The sequence below is a fragment of the Lepidochelys kempii genome, chromosome 8 (assembly GCF_965140285.1).
Source record: "Lepidochelys kempii isolate rLepKem1 chromosome 8, rLepKem1.hap1, whole genome shotgun sequence".
Classification (NCBI taxonomy): domain Eukaryota; kingdom Metazoa; phylum Chordata; order Testudines; family Cheloniidae; genus Lepidochelys; species Lepidochelys kempii.
This window is the reverse complement of record NC_136387.1, coordinates 44,371,781-44,385,946: the sequence shown is the minus strand read 5'-3', so window position 1 is coordinate 44,385,946 and position 14,166 is coordinate 44,371,781. Positions and strand designations below refer to the sequence as shown.

General features: G+C 44.4%; 1 protein-coding gene across 2 annotated transcripts in view; it reads right to left on the bottom strand.

Annotated features, from left to right (window-relative positions):
• The window catches only part of NOTCH2 (notch receptor 2), a 133,101-nt gene that overhangs the window by 35,918 nt on the left and 83,017 nt on the right, over positions 1–14,166 (bottom strand). For both annotated transcript variants that reach the window (XM_073356270.2, XM_073356269.2), the window contains exons 12-16: positions 11,251–11,361; positions 7,363–7,555; positions 3,343–3,488; positions 1,151–1,270; positions 896–1,048 (exon numbers count right to left, since the gene is read on the bottom strand). In XM_073356270.2, coding sequence (XP_073212371.2) covers positions 896–1,048; positions 1,151–1,270; positions 3,343–3,488; positions 7,363–7,555; positions 11,251–11,361 — 723 coding nt within the window. The remainder of the gene's footprint in view (positions 1–895; positions 1,049–1,150; positions 1,271–3,342; positions 3,489–7,362; positions 7,556–11,250; positions 11,362–14,166) is intronic.

Genomic DNA, 14,166 nt, shown 5'->3' with positions numbered 1-14,166 from the left:
CAGAGCTAACAATCTAAAGCCATCATTCCAGTAGACAAGTCTACAAGATCGGTACACCAAATCAAAATAACATTTTATTAATACTGACTCTTTTCTATCTCTTTGTTCAGAAGAAGGCATTCAAAAGAAGAGGCTGAACCAGAGATGCTAAATCTGTCTCTGCAACAGCATTTGAGAGATGGATCTGGAGAATCACTAATCTCCCTTGGGTGAATATTACTACCATACATGCTTAGAACCCTATCTGGAAACTTCATACATTTAAATCATTTCCCCGAAAGCTTAGCTCTTTGCTATTTGTCTGAGTTATTTCTGCAAAAAATGAAACTTTCTTAAAAGGACATTGGCAATTTTTAAAATAATTCACTAATTTAAGAAAATTCAGTTTATGATACAGCTCTGTAAAGCTGTAAAACGTGAACTTTTAAACACAAATCTTCCCGAAAAACATGAAGTGTTTTTCTGTTCCTCTGTCGTTTATAAAGGATGGGTTCAGGAAGAGAAAAATCTGACGGTATAGTTAGTTTCTTTACTTCTGGCTATCTAAGACGTTACTTTCACTTCAGTAGGCACAACATTTTCAGACAGATGTGAATCTCAATTTGATGGTGTCCCTTATGAATGTGTGTAGAACATTTTTACACTTTTAAATTCAAAACTTGAGCATAACTCCTACTGTTTTAAATACTACAGCCAGCTTCCATCAGAGAGCAAGCAAAGGGCATTTCAGCTCCAAAAATGGAAGTTTCACAAAGTTGAACATGTTTGAAATAAAGGATAACAACAGAAACTGTTAAATGCATCTACCAATAGCAGTCATCAGTACCACAGCAAAGTTGTTTCTAGGGCAAATAGGAAATTGCCTGTTTCAGAGAACTAGCCATTTTGCACTCACTTGAAAGGCAGTCATTAATGTTGCTATCACAGTCTCCTCCAGTGAAGCCTGGGCGGCATTCACACAAGTAACTGCCTTGAGTGTTATGGCACACAGCATGATTCTTGCAAGGCTTTGACACACACTCATCTATATCCACTGTACATCTCTGACCTGAAACAAGAAAGGTTTTAGAACAAGACCTTGGAGGTTAAGATTCCAGTGATGCTGCTGCTTAAACTCAGAATGGATGAGTGTCCCTCCCCATCCCATTACCTTCCCAGCCAGCAACACACTGGCAGGTGTAGCCCTCTGAGTCAGGAGATTCTTGGCAGATTCCAGAGTTCTCACATGGATCAGGAGAGCAGGGAGACAGCACAAGCTGGCAGTTCACTCCTACAAGAGGAAACGAGAGAGGAAAATTGTTAAGGGCTTATTATACCTAAGAAGGAAAAATGAAGAGATTATAATCCAAAGGATTATCCAGAGGGAAGTGGACTGTAATCCATGCTGGAGGAGGGGAAGATCACTGCTGTTCTACCTGGTGTTGGCTACAAGAGGTGGTTAAATCACTGTGACCCAAATAGTCTGAGGTATTTTGGGGGAAGGAGAGAGGACAGGAGGCTACAGCAGTCAGTCACCCAGGGCGATGGGTCTGGAGCAGATAGCAGGTTTAGAGAGGAACCTCTGGGTGACCTAGACAGGCTGTGAGCAGCTTAGTAGTGGAGAGGTGGCAGCATTTAAAAGAGAGAGGTAGAGTCTGTCTGTTTCACTCAGACAGACCCCATACTCATGATGCTGGGGGTTAGGGAAAGTTTTAGTATTTTGCTCTCCTGTTATTATTCCCTTACTTCCCATCCTTTTACTTCCTCCTCTGCTAGCATTACGTTCCTGCTACACTTTTCAGTTCTGACATTTTCATTTTCCTCTTTTCTCATCCTTTTGATATTTGGCCAGGTCTGTGTATGTGACATGATTGTCAGAAGAAACTAACCAAGCCAAGTCACATGCAGACTCTTAAAAGCTGTTCATTTTTGTGTGCAACACACTGAACGTTTAAGTGAAAGTTTAGCTTTCATAGCAATGCATCCGATGAAGTGAGCTGTAGCTCACGAAAGCTTATGCTCAAATAAATTTGTTAGTCTCTAAGGTGCCACACGTACTCCCTTTCTTTTTGCGAATACAGACTAACATGGCTGCTACTCTGAAACATAGCAAGGGATGCGTTTCTGTGGCAAATGCCTCTGCTGCGGAATGGTAAAAATATCTGGTGCTCAGAATGCAAGCTCCTGTGATTGATTGAGTCTGCACACCATATTCAGAGAAATGTGGGGCTGGAAAGGACTCCAAAAGGTCAGCTAGTCCAGCCCGCTATGCTGAGGGTGCTTCTGACTCTGGTTGAATCTACAGCTGCCCCTTGACAGCACCAGTGGTCACAGGGTGATCAGACAGCAAGTGTAAAAAATCGGGACACTTTTGTTTTTCAGGGGCTGGGTGATATAGTTGCCTATATAAGACAAAGCCCCTAATAGCAGGGCGGTCCCAATATTATCGGGACGTCTGGTCACTCTAAATGGTCAGGAGTGCTTTCATTTGTCTCAGCAAGAACATTATGACTTTTCCAGATATCACCATCTCCACAAGTATCTTTGCCTTTGTCACAGGAAGACTGTATTTTGCAATGTTCTCCACACTGGGCTACTCCTGAAAACCACTATAAAACTTCATAGGGTACAGAATGAGACCATCTGCTTACTGAGTGCTCTGTAGATAGAACATGTGCTCTGTAGTCTGCATTAAATTTCTATGCATTTCCAGCTTGTGGTTCAAGTGTTTTTGACATAGTCCTAAATTATTTGGGCTTTGGTTACCTTCAAAGTCAACTGTCGGACACGCCATTTTTATGTTCCTAATTCACCAGTCACATACTCTGGTTAAAAAACCAGTCCAGTGCGTTAAACCTTGTCAAGACCTATTCAATTAAGTTAAGTAGCCACTTTTAAGACAAGAGATGTGGAAATAGTTAATAGGTGTTAATGTGGTGAAAATTCTTATGAGTCTCATTGCTCAAGAGTTAATTGTGCCAACCACCTCCAATGTGGGAAAAATGCCTGAGGAGGCCATAGGTCAGACCTCTAATGTCTGCAGTGGAAAGGGCTTTTAATTTAGAGGGAGTGCCAAAATTGGTGCTCTAATAGAGAACAAGTCTGAACCATAATTACGGAGAAACTCCCTGCTCTTTGTAATAGACTTACAAACACTATTTTTTGACAGGAATTACACCTATAATTGTATCATGCCTATATTATCAGATTGTTTTCAATTCAAATATCACTCGAATTTTAAATTTCAGAGGATGGTATTGAGATTATCCCTCATGTTTCATTTAGTTTAGTAAGAAGATTGTTGCACTAAGATGCAATAAAATGGAAGACAACAGAGCTCAAAAAGTCATCCTTCAAGTTCACCTTTGAATCCTTTCCTGCAGGTACATCTGTATCCATTCACCAGACTGTCACAAATTCCTCCATTCTGGCATGGGTTTGACAGACATGCGTTCTCTTCTACTTCACAGTCTGTTCCAACCCAACCAACGTCACAGAGACATATGTATCTGAAAGAAAATAGCATGTTTCAGTACTATTCTGAAGGTAGGCAGGTAGATAACCTGAAAGGGGAGGGACATGGAGATGATTTTTTGTTAGAAAGATTCATGAATCATTTTTACCTTAGTCACACCAGTGATACAATTTCCTTAATATTAAAACCAACCCAATCTTTAAAGCTACATGCCCAGTATTAGTTATCTTAATAAAATACAGCTTTTTTCCACATCACGCTTTTCTTGGCAAGCCATCTCAAAATGTTTAGTAGAAGCTAAAGAAATGACAAGGTACAAGCAAGGAAGAAAGATGGCTTTCAAATCCAAATAGAGAGAGCTGATGAAGTGAAGCGATTCCAGATGAAAGCAGCCAAGAGAAGTGGCAATCCACTCCATCAAATTCCAAAGCTTAATAAAGGACAGCAACACTCCATTCACAGGACAAGGAATCAAGGATCTGGTGAATCATTATCTTTCTACTCTAGCCTCAACCACTGACACAATGCCCCTCCCCTCACATCACCCACACAGATCTCCTTGGTTTTCTGGCATCCTGTGCCAAATGAAGAGGGGCAGAAACTCAAGAGATGATGGCAGAAAATTAAGGTTGAGAGAAAGAATTTCTTTAAGCCTAGGCTGAGGCTGCATTACAGATCAAGAGAATCTTCCTATGAGCTTCCATAGTAGCTGCCCTTAGGAGCTATCCAGGGTGGTAATCAGGTTAATCAATTCTGAGTGCTTACAGCCTGCACCAGAGCCCAGAACTAAGTGCTGCAAAGAACCATCATCCTGCTGTGCTACAAAGATCACTCACATTTGAATGGTGTTGTCAGATGCCACTGGTGTGGTGCTCTGCTCTGTCCAATGTGGATAACAGTCAGCTATGTGCATGTGTTCCCTCTGTGTGCTGCCCCAGCTCTGCGCAGATAGCTGACACAGCAGACCCCGAGAGAACCCCCAATGACCACAGACTCCGATAAGGTACGAAGGCACCCAGCCAAGTTTATTGTTAAACGAAACACAGTCTTTAGCTCCCCGGATCAGATGTCTACAGTTCTGCTAGTACATATGTGCTCCCTGACAATGGACACTCCATTGCCCCCTAGGCCGGACAAAGACACTGCCCCAGGGATGTACAAACAAGTTACACATCACTCCTGACATATTGAGGTGCAACCCCTCTACTTAACAAGGTACAACCCCTCTAAGTAGCAAGGTGCTGCCTCTCACCTTGTACATGTTGTTTCGAACAAAACAACTCTATCCATCATATAACCCTTTTGCCCCCGTCTTTAGGATGGGTCAGCTTGTTCCTTGTTCTATATGTGGAATGTGAAAGTATTGGAGTGTTCTGATATCTAGTGTCCAGTACCTTTTAGCAGCATCAGCCCTTTCCTTGCCAGTTTCTGTGAGCAGGGCCTGCCTCTGGCTCACAGCTTAACTTTGCTTTATGTTAGCGAAGTCTTGACCATTACTTTAGCTCAGGCTTTAGACCTTATACTGGGCCTCTGATACAAGGGCTTATGTTTCAGGGCCTCATCTTACTACAAACAGCTTCTCAAACAACATGGGCCCTCTCCACCTGTACCCAACAAACAACAGCCTGCCTGCATTCTGGGAGTGAAGCAGATTCACTCCTTAAGGAAGACTGGAAACCCTAAAGGAGCTTGAACCCACCCCAGGCTTATGAAAGAGACTCATGGTGCCACTCCTGACCAAAATACCCAATGACTCAGTCAGAGAAGGAATCTTTCCTTTCTCCTTCAAGCATGCAATAGTGTGACCAGTACTGAAGAAACCTGCCCTGGACACATTGGTTCTAGCTGGGCACTGTCTAGTATCAATCTCCCACTCCTGAGCAAGCTCGTAGCGTCGCTAGCCACAGGCCATCTAACTGAAGCTAATATTCCAGACCTGGCACAATCTGGATTCGGGGCAGGATATGGGTCTGAAATTGCTTCAGTGGCACTGCTGGATGAACTCCTGCTGTCAGTGGATAGAGGGCAGTCATCCAATCTCAGCCTCCTGGGTCTCTGCAGCATTCCCCATGGCCAGCCATGAGATACTGCAGTTCTGCCTAAGAGACATGATGGGTCCAGGGGAGCACACTAAAATGGTTTAAATCCATCCGATAGGGACATAAACAGTAACAGGAAACTGCACTGCTGCATCTACAGAAGTTCCAAAAGGATCAATTCACTCTCTAGTCTTATTTAACACCTATACGGAGCCATCTGAACAGATAAAGAGGACATAGATTCTTGTGCCAGTAATATGCCGACAATACAGTTCTATTTATCCTTCACCATACACCAGTACCACCAAGATGGCCCAGTGCTTGGATGAGATCAGCTCATGGATGAAGAACAGCTGGCTGAAACTGAACCCGAGCAAGACAGAGGTGATGTTAGGAGCAGAGAAAAGCATTCTGAAGAGCTTTCAGCCACAATGCAGTCTCCTCTGATTGAAGGTTCACAATTATTTGATTCAGTCTGTTTAGGAGGGCTCTTATGTTCTTCCCGGACCCTAGGCTCTTACCTAGCAGCATATGCAAGTAATGCTTTGTGTCACCATCTCTGGTTGGCTAGGAGACTCTGCCCCATCTTGGCAGACGATGACCTCGCCCCTGTTGTACATGCTTTTACCACCCCTTGGCTGGACTGCAACAATGTGACATATCTGGGCATAAAGCTCTCAGCCCCTATGAAACTCCAGCTAGTACAGAACACTGCAGTGCCTCTCAACAATACGGGATACCGCAAGACCACTAAATCTGTCCTCTGCTCTCTATGCTGACTTCCCCTAGAATATCCAGTTCTCATCCTTATCTTAAAGGTGCACAAGGGCTCAGAACCAGAATATCGAAAAGATGACCTAAAGATCCAGGATGAAAACCGGGGTCAACAACTCTACTCCTCAGGCACAACAAAACACTTTACAATTGAGGTAAAGTTTGTCTGTGTGCCAGGCAGAACTTTCTCAAGGGCCAGTCTAAGAGTTTGGAAAGAAATCCCGCAGGAACTAAGGACCATCCCAGACCACTCCAAGGGTGAGTCACACTTCACCTGTATTCTCTAATATAAACACACAGCCACATGTACAATAAAAACCCTACCAAAACTAAGCACTGCACTGCACACACAATTTTTCTCCGGGGGAGAGATGAGAGAACAAAGCACATATGAGACACAGCACTTAATGTACTACTAGAAGGTGCTCAGATACTACGATGATAAGCATGGCATAAGAATCTATAAAGAATGGCAGGGGCAAGATTGTATGACCAGCCAGAGGCTCTGTATTAGAATAGCACAGAAAACTACCTGGGATGAGCTGCAGCTAGCCCCTGGTGACTGTGACGTGGCCATGATAAGCTGCAATATAAACAAGTTTGGACAGTTGTCTAATTAAGAAATAAACTGGGGAGAACCAGAATCTTCACAGCAGATGATATTTAGGGTATTTATTGAAAAACTGTCATTCAAAGGTGTTTAGAGAAGCTGTGACTGCTCATTAACAATAAGCCCAATGGGCAACCAACCAATAAGAGAACCAAGCAGGAACAAAAAGGTCAATTTTCTTCATTGCAAATGACACATTTAGCATATGGCACTCCAGATGCAAGGAAGAAATCCCATCAAAACCAACTACTTTCAAGCACAGAAACGCTCCATATGTGTCAGTGCCCTCCTGCTCTTATCACTCAACAGTGGTCAAGGCCTGAGGCAGATTTTTCCATAAAAAACATTGGAGAGAAGTGTTTAGAAACTGGTCTTAAAAATAAAGATTTTATAGTCAAAAAGCCCAAACCTACTGAATACTTTGCATGTATATAGCATTTTGTACACGAGGATCTCAAAGCACTAAACACGATGCTGGAACTCACCCACTGACATCATTTGTGCAGTTTCCATGTACACAAGGGTTACTAAGACATTCATCAGCTTGTGAGTGACAGCTGGGTTGATGGAAGCCTTCAGGACACAGACACCGAAATCCATTCATTTCATTTACACATGTTCCACCATTATGACAGGGACTGGAGATGCATTCATCAATATCAATATTACACCTTGGACCTGAAAAGAATATTACTTGTTAACGAGTATTTCTCACACACAACTTTACCATGCATACATACAGAAACATTTGTCAAGATTCAGTGACTCATCATCAATACAAAGTTAACATACGGCAAGGTACAACAGCTTTGACTCAGGTTTAAGACTATGGGAGTTTAAAGCATTCAACATTTTTGAAAGATAGGGGTGTTGGTATCAGGAGCAGAGCATCTACATCTCATAGGCCTTCTGGAACAGTTAAAGAGCTACAACAGAATTGCCACAGGAACAAAATTATATACATTCTTTAGGAGGATTGAAAATTATGTAATTGTACTTTGCCTGGTGGCATCTTAAAAAGACTAACAGATTTATTCGTTACTAACAGCCGTGTTAGTCTGTATCCACAAAAACAACAAACAGTCCAGTGGCACCTTAAAGACTAACAGATTTATTTGTTAAATAAATCTGCTAGTCTTTAAGGTGCCACTGGACTGTTGTTTTTGTGGATACAGACTAACATGGCTACCCCCTGATACTTGTACTATGGCTGGTGCAACCTTCCTGGGTTTATCAGATAGGCAGTTACCGTTTCCACATTTCAGTATTTCTTGAATCCCCACCCATTCCTTCCATAATGCCTGCAGTGCATCTAGATCTTGTGTATATTAAATAAAAGAGTATACTGCTTCTTATTTTCCCTAACCCCTGCCTACTTGCCATCTATGCTTAGACTGCAAGTTCCTCAAGTGTCTGTTCCTTCCTGTGAGTCTGCAAAGTGACTGGCATAGATTGGGCACTACAATAAGTTTAAAAAAACCCAACGTTCCAGGCCTTAAAAAGTGAATCATCTATTTCACACTCCAGCTCGTGCCCTTGACCTGAAGGAAACTGCAGGTCCTGAATACTGGAATATTCTGATTCACAAGTGTGCTGAAGTATTTTAACAGCACAGCAGCAGGAAGGTCAATGGGCGACTAACATGGCACCCAAAGCTAGAGGAGGTCCAAAGGCAAGAGTGGTCAGGAACAAGAAATATGGGCTGGATGAATGGACTATAAGGTGGAGAGAAAGCTGGCTAGATTGTTGGGCTCAATGGGTAGTGATCAATGGCTCCATGTCTAGTTGGCAGCCGGTATCAAGGGGAGTGCCCCAAGGGTCGGTCCTGGGGCCGTTTTTTTCATTAATGAACTGGAGGATGGCGTGGATTGCATCCTCAGCAAGTTTGCAGATGACACTAAACTGGGAGGAGAGGTAGATACACTGGAGAGTAGGGATAGGATACAGAGGGACCTAGACAAATTAGAGGATTGGGCCAAAAGAAATCTGATGAGGTTCAAGAAGGACAAGTGCAGAGCCCTGCACTTAGGACGGAAGAATCCCATGCACAGCTACAGACTAGGGATCGAATGGCTAGGCAGCAGTTCTGCAGAAAAGGACCTAGGGGTTACAGTGAACGAGAAGCTGGATATGAGTCAACAGTGTGCCCTTGTTGCCAAGAAGGCCAATGGCATTTTGGGATGTATAAATAGGGGCATTGCCAGCAGGTCGAGGGATGTGATCGTTCCCCTCTGTTCGACATTGGTGAGGCCTCATCTGGAGTACTGTGTCCAGTTTTGGGCCCCAGACTACAAGAAGGATGTGGAAAAATTGGAACGCATCCAGCGGAAGGCAACAAAAATGATTAGGGGACTGGAACACATGACTTATGAGGAGAGGCTGAGGGAACTGGGATTGTTTAGTCTGCAGAAGAGAAGAACGAGGGGGGATTTGATAGCTGCTTTCAACTACGTGAAAGGGGGTTCCAAAGAGGATGGATCTAGACTGTTCTCAGTGGTACCAGATAACAGAACAAGGAGTAATGGTCTCAAGTTGCAGTGGGGGAGGTCTAGGTTGGATATCAGGAAAAACTTTTTCACTAGGAGGGTGGTGAAGCACTGGAATGGGCTACCTAGGGAGGTGGTGGATTCTCCTTCCTTAAAGGTTTTTAAACTCAGGCTTGACAAAGCCCTGGCTGGGATGATTTAGTTGGGGATTTTTCCTGCTTTGAGCAGGGGGTTGGACTAGATGACCTCCTGAGGTCCCTTCCAACCCTGATATTCTATGATACCTCATTCCCTTTGGGCTTAGTTATGCCTCCATATTTTTTTTTAAGTGAATTTCCTTCCTTCAGGTGGAAGTTAAAGAAGATTTGTCAATAGAAATGCATAAAATTAGTAATATCTTTTTGGGGCTATTTCTGAGAAGAGATTTTGGATTAGTTCTGATTGGAATCTTTCAGTAAAAATAGTGACATATTAGCTGAAGGGATTGTTTTAACAGGACATTCAGCATGTTCCCTCATGTGCATTAATTTTATGAATCCATTATGCAGTCTGGCTCACAGCAGGCAAAGCATGTACTGACCTTTTAGACAAAGACCATAGGACCTGAAGAAGAGCTCTGTGTAAGCTCAAAGGCTTGTCTCTCACCAGCAGAAGCTAGTCCAATAAAATATATTACCTTACCCACCTTGCCTCTCTAATATCATGGGACTAACCCAGCTACAACATTGCATAAAATATTAGGAGCATTGGGGCTGGTCTGCTGTGATGTTTAGTTCAGATCACTAAAACAATGGGCCAAAAATATTTCTTTCAATTAGCACATTTGCAGGATACAAATGATTTTAATACAAACAGAACAATTTAAACCATGAAATAAACTCCATCCAAGCAGGCTGGCTGATGGGGACTTCTGCACCAGTACTAGCTGGATAGTAGCTGTGCACATTATAAAACTAACGGAATGTTTCATATTTGCAGAAGGAAAGGGAAACATTTAATTTGTATACAAGTTGGCCCAATTTTCCAAGTTCTGTTCAAACAGAGACCCCTTGCTATGATGTACAACTTTATTGTTCCAATAAAGAAACTGTAAGTAAACCCACTGACTGGGACTTTGGATCATTATTTCTTATGAAGCTGAGTCATGTGAATTGGACTAAATAACCCCAAAAGAATTACAATTCATGGCACCAAGCTAGAACATTTCTTTAGCCAATGGGCAGAATGTGCGCTGAAATTAAGAGATACTGAGACTCATTAAGAATATGAATTATTTCTTGAGACATCAAATAGGCCATTTGCTATCAACGAACAAAGAATTTCTCTTAGAACAGGTGTTCCCAAACTTGGTTCGCGGCTTGTTCAGGGTAAGCCCCTGGTGCACCACGAGACGCTTTGTTTACCTGAGCATCTACAGTATGGCCGCTTGCAGCTCTCAGTGGCTGCAGTTCGCTGTTCCTGGCCAATGGGAGCTGCGGAAAGCAGTGCAGGCTAGGCCACCACTTCAGCTACCGTTTTCAGGTAAACAAAGTGTCTCGTGGCCCGCCAGGGGCTTACCCTGAACAAGCCATGAACCAAGTTTGGGAACCCCTGCCTTAGAAGGAAGAGACCATCCTCCTAGGGGAGAGATGATTATCTTCAAGGCAAAACTGAGGACAAATATCAGTTAAATGAAAGGTTTCAGAGTAACAGCCGTGTTAGCCTGTATTCGCAAAAAGAAAAGAAGGACTTGTGGCACCTTAGAGACTAACCAATTTATTTGAGCATAAGCTTTCGTGAGCTACAGCTCACTTGAAGTGTCACAAAAGCTTACGCTCAAATAAATTGGTTAGTCTCTAAGGTGCCACAAGTACTCTTTTCTTTTAGTTAAATGAAAGTACATTTTACCTGTAAATCCAGGCTTGCAGACACAATCGTAGCGATTAATGCCATCGATACAGACTCCATAAATGCAGGGGTTACTTGCACAGTCATCCAAGTTATTCTCACAGTTCACTCCTGCAAATAAATGTGATGAAATTCAAGTGAAAACCAGACCGACCCTAACATACAAACAACAATGCTATAAGTTTCCTGAAAACAGCCAAATTCAAATTGCAGTAGTCAAATTGCTTAGGCACGACAAGGGGATGCATATGATTAGATATCGTTGCGGAGTGGACCAGATGATATGTCTGGGGCGAGAAAGCAGAAGGAGACTCCGCTGGTTGGAAGGCATGAGATGCGCTGTCCTGAGGTTGGGGGTTCCACGACCACCACTCCCAAGAGGAGAAGGCGGGTGGTGGTGGTCGGGGACTCTCTCCTCCGGGGGACTGAGTCATCTATCTGCCGCCCTGACCGGGAAAACCGAGAAGTCTGCTGCTTGCCAGGGGCTAAGATTCGCGATGTGACGGAGAGACTGCCGAGACTCATCAAGCCCTCGGATCGCTACCCCTTCCTGCTTCTCCACGTGGGCACCAATGATACTGCCAAGAATGACCTTGAGCGGATCACTGCGGACTATGTGGCTCTAGGAAGAAGGATAAAGGAGTTGGAGGCGCAAGTGGTGTTCTCGTCCATCCTCCCCGTGGAAGGAAAAGGCCTAGGTAGGGAGCGTCGAATCGTGGAAGTCAACGAATGGCTACGCAGGTGGTGTCGGAGAGAAGGCTTTGGTTTCTTTGACCATGGGATGGTGTTCCATGAAGGAGGAGTGCTGGGCAGAGACGGGCTCCATCTTACGAAGAGAGGGAAGAGCATCTTTGCCAGCAGGCTGGCTAACCTAGTGAGGAGGGCTTTAAACTAGGTTCACCGGGGGAAGGAGACCAAAGCCCTGAGGTAAGTGGGAAAGCGGGATACCGGGAGGAAGCACAGGCAGGAATGTCTGTGAGGGGAGGGCTCCTGCCTCATACTGGCAATGAGGGGCGATCAACAGGTTATCTCAAGTGCTTATATACAAATGCACAAAGCCTTGGAAACAAGCAGGGAGAACTGGAGGTCCTGGTGATGTCAAGGAACTATGACGTGATCGGAATAACAGAGACTTGGTGGGATAACTCACATGACTGGAGTACTGTCATGGATGGTTATAAACTGTTCAGGAAGGACAGGCAGGGCAGAAAAGGTGGGGGAGTAGCACTGTATGTAAGGGAGCAGTATGACTGCTCAGAGCTCCGGTACGAAACTGCAGAAAAACCTGAGTGTCTCTGGATTAAGTTTAGAAGTGTGTGCAACAAGAGTGATGTAGTGGTGGGAGTCTGCTATAGACCACCGGACCAGGGGGATGAGGTGGATGAGGCTTTCTTCCGGCAGCTCACGGAAGCTACTAGATCGCATGCCCTGATTCTCATGGGTGACTTTAATTTTCCTGATATCTGCTGGGAGAGCAATACAGCGGTGCATAGACAATCCAGGAAGTTTTTGGAAAGTGTAGGGGACAATTTCCTGGCGCAAGTGCTAGAGGAGCCAACTAGGGGGGGCGCTTTTCTTGACCTGCTGCTCACAAACCGGGTAGAATTAGTGGGGGAAGCAAAAGTGGATGGGAATCTGGGAGGCAGTGACCATGAGTTGGTTGAGTTCAGGATCCTGACGCAGGGAAGAAAGGTAAGCAGCAGGATAAGGACCCTGGACTTCAGGAAAGCAGACTTCGACTCCCTCAGGGAACGGATGGCCAGGATCCCCTGGGGGACTAACTTGAAGGGGAAAGGAGTCCAGGAGAGCTGGCTGTATTTCAAGGAATCCCTGTTGAGGTTACAGGGACAAACCATCCCAATGAGTCGAAAGAATAGTAAATATGGCAGGCGACCAGCTTGGCTTAATGGTGAAATCCTAGCGGATCTTAAACATAAAAAAGAAGCTTACAAGAAGTGGAAGGTTGGACATATGACCAGGGAAGAGTATAAAAATATTGCTCGGGCATGTAGGAATGAAATCAGGAGGGCCAAATCGCACCTGGAGCTGCAGCTAGCGAGAGATGTCAAGAGTAACAAGAAGGGTTTCTTCAGGTATGTTGCCAACAAGAAGAAAGCCAAGGAAAGTGTGGGCCCCTTACTGAATGAAGGAGGCAACCTAGTGACAGAGGATGTGGAAAAAGCTAATGTACTCAATGCTTTTTTTGCCTCTGTTTTCACTAACAAGGTCAGCTCCCAGACTGCTGCGCTGGGCATCACAAAATGCAGAAGAGATGGCCAGCCCTCTGTGGAGATAGAGGCGGTTAGGGACTATTTAGAAAAGCTGGACGTGCACAAGTCCATGGGGCCGGACGAGTTGCATCCGAGAGTGCTGAAGGAATTGGCGGCTGTGATTGCAGAGCCACTGGCCATTATCTTTGAAAACTCGTGGCGAACCGGGGAAGTCCCGGATGACTGGAAAAAGGCTAATGTAGTGCCAATCTTTAAAAAAGGGAAGAAGGAAGATCCTGGGAACTACAGGCCAGTCAGCCTCACCTCAGTCCCTGGAAAAATCATGGAGCAGGTCCTCAAAGAATCAATCCTGAAGCACTTGCATGAGAGGAAAGTGATCAGGAACAGCCAGCATGGATTCACCAAGGGAAGGTCATGCCTGACTAATCTAATCGCCTTTTATGATGAGATTACTGGTTCTGTGGATGAAGGGAAAGCAGTGGATGTATTGTTTCTTGACTTTAGCAAAGCTTTTGACACGGTCTCCCATAGTATTCTTGTCAGCAAGTTAAGGAAGTATGGGCTGGATGAATGCACTATAAGGTGGGTAGAAAGCTGGCTAGATTGTCGGGCTCAACGGGTAGTGATCAATGGCTCCATGTCTAGTTGGCAGCCGGTATCAAGTGGAGTGCCCCAAGGGTCGGTC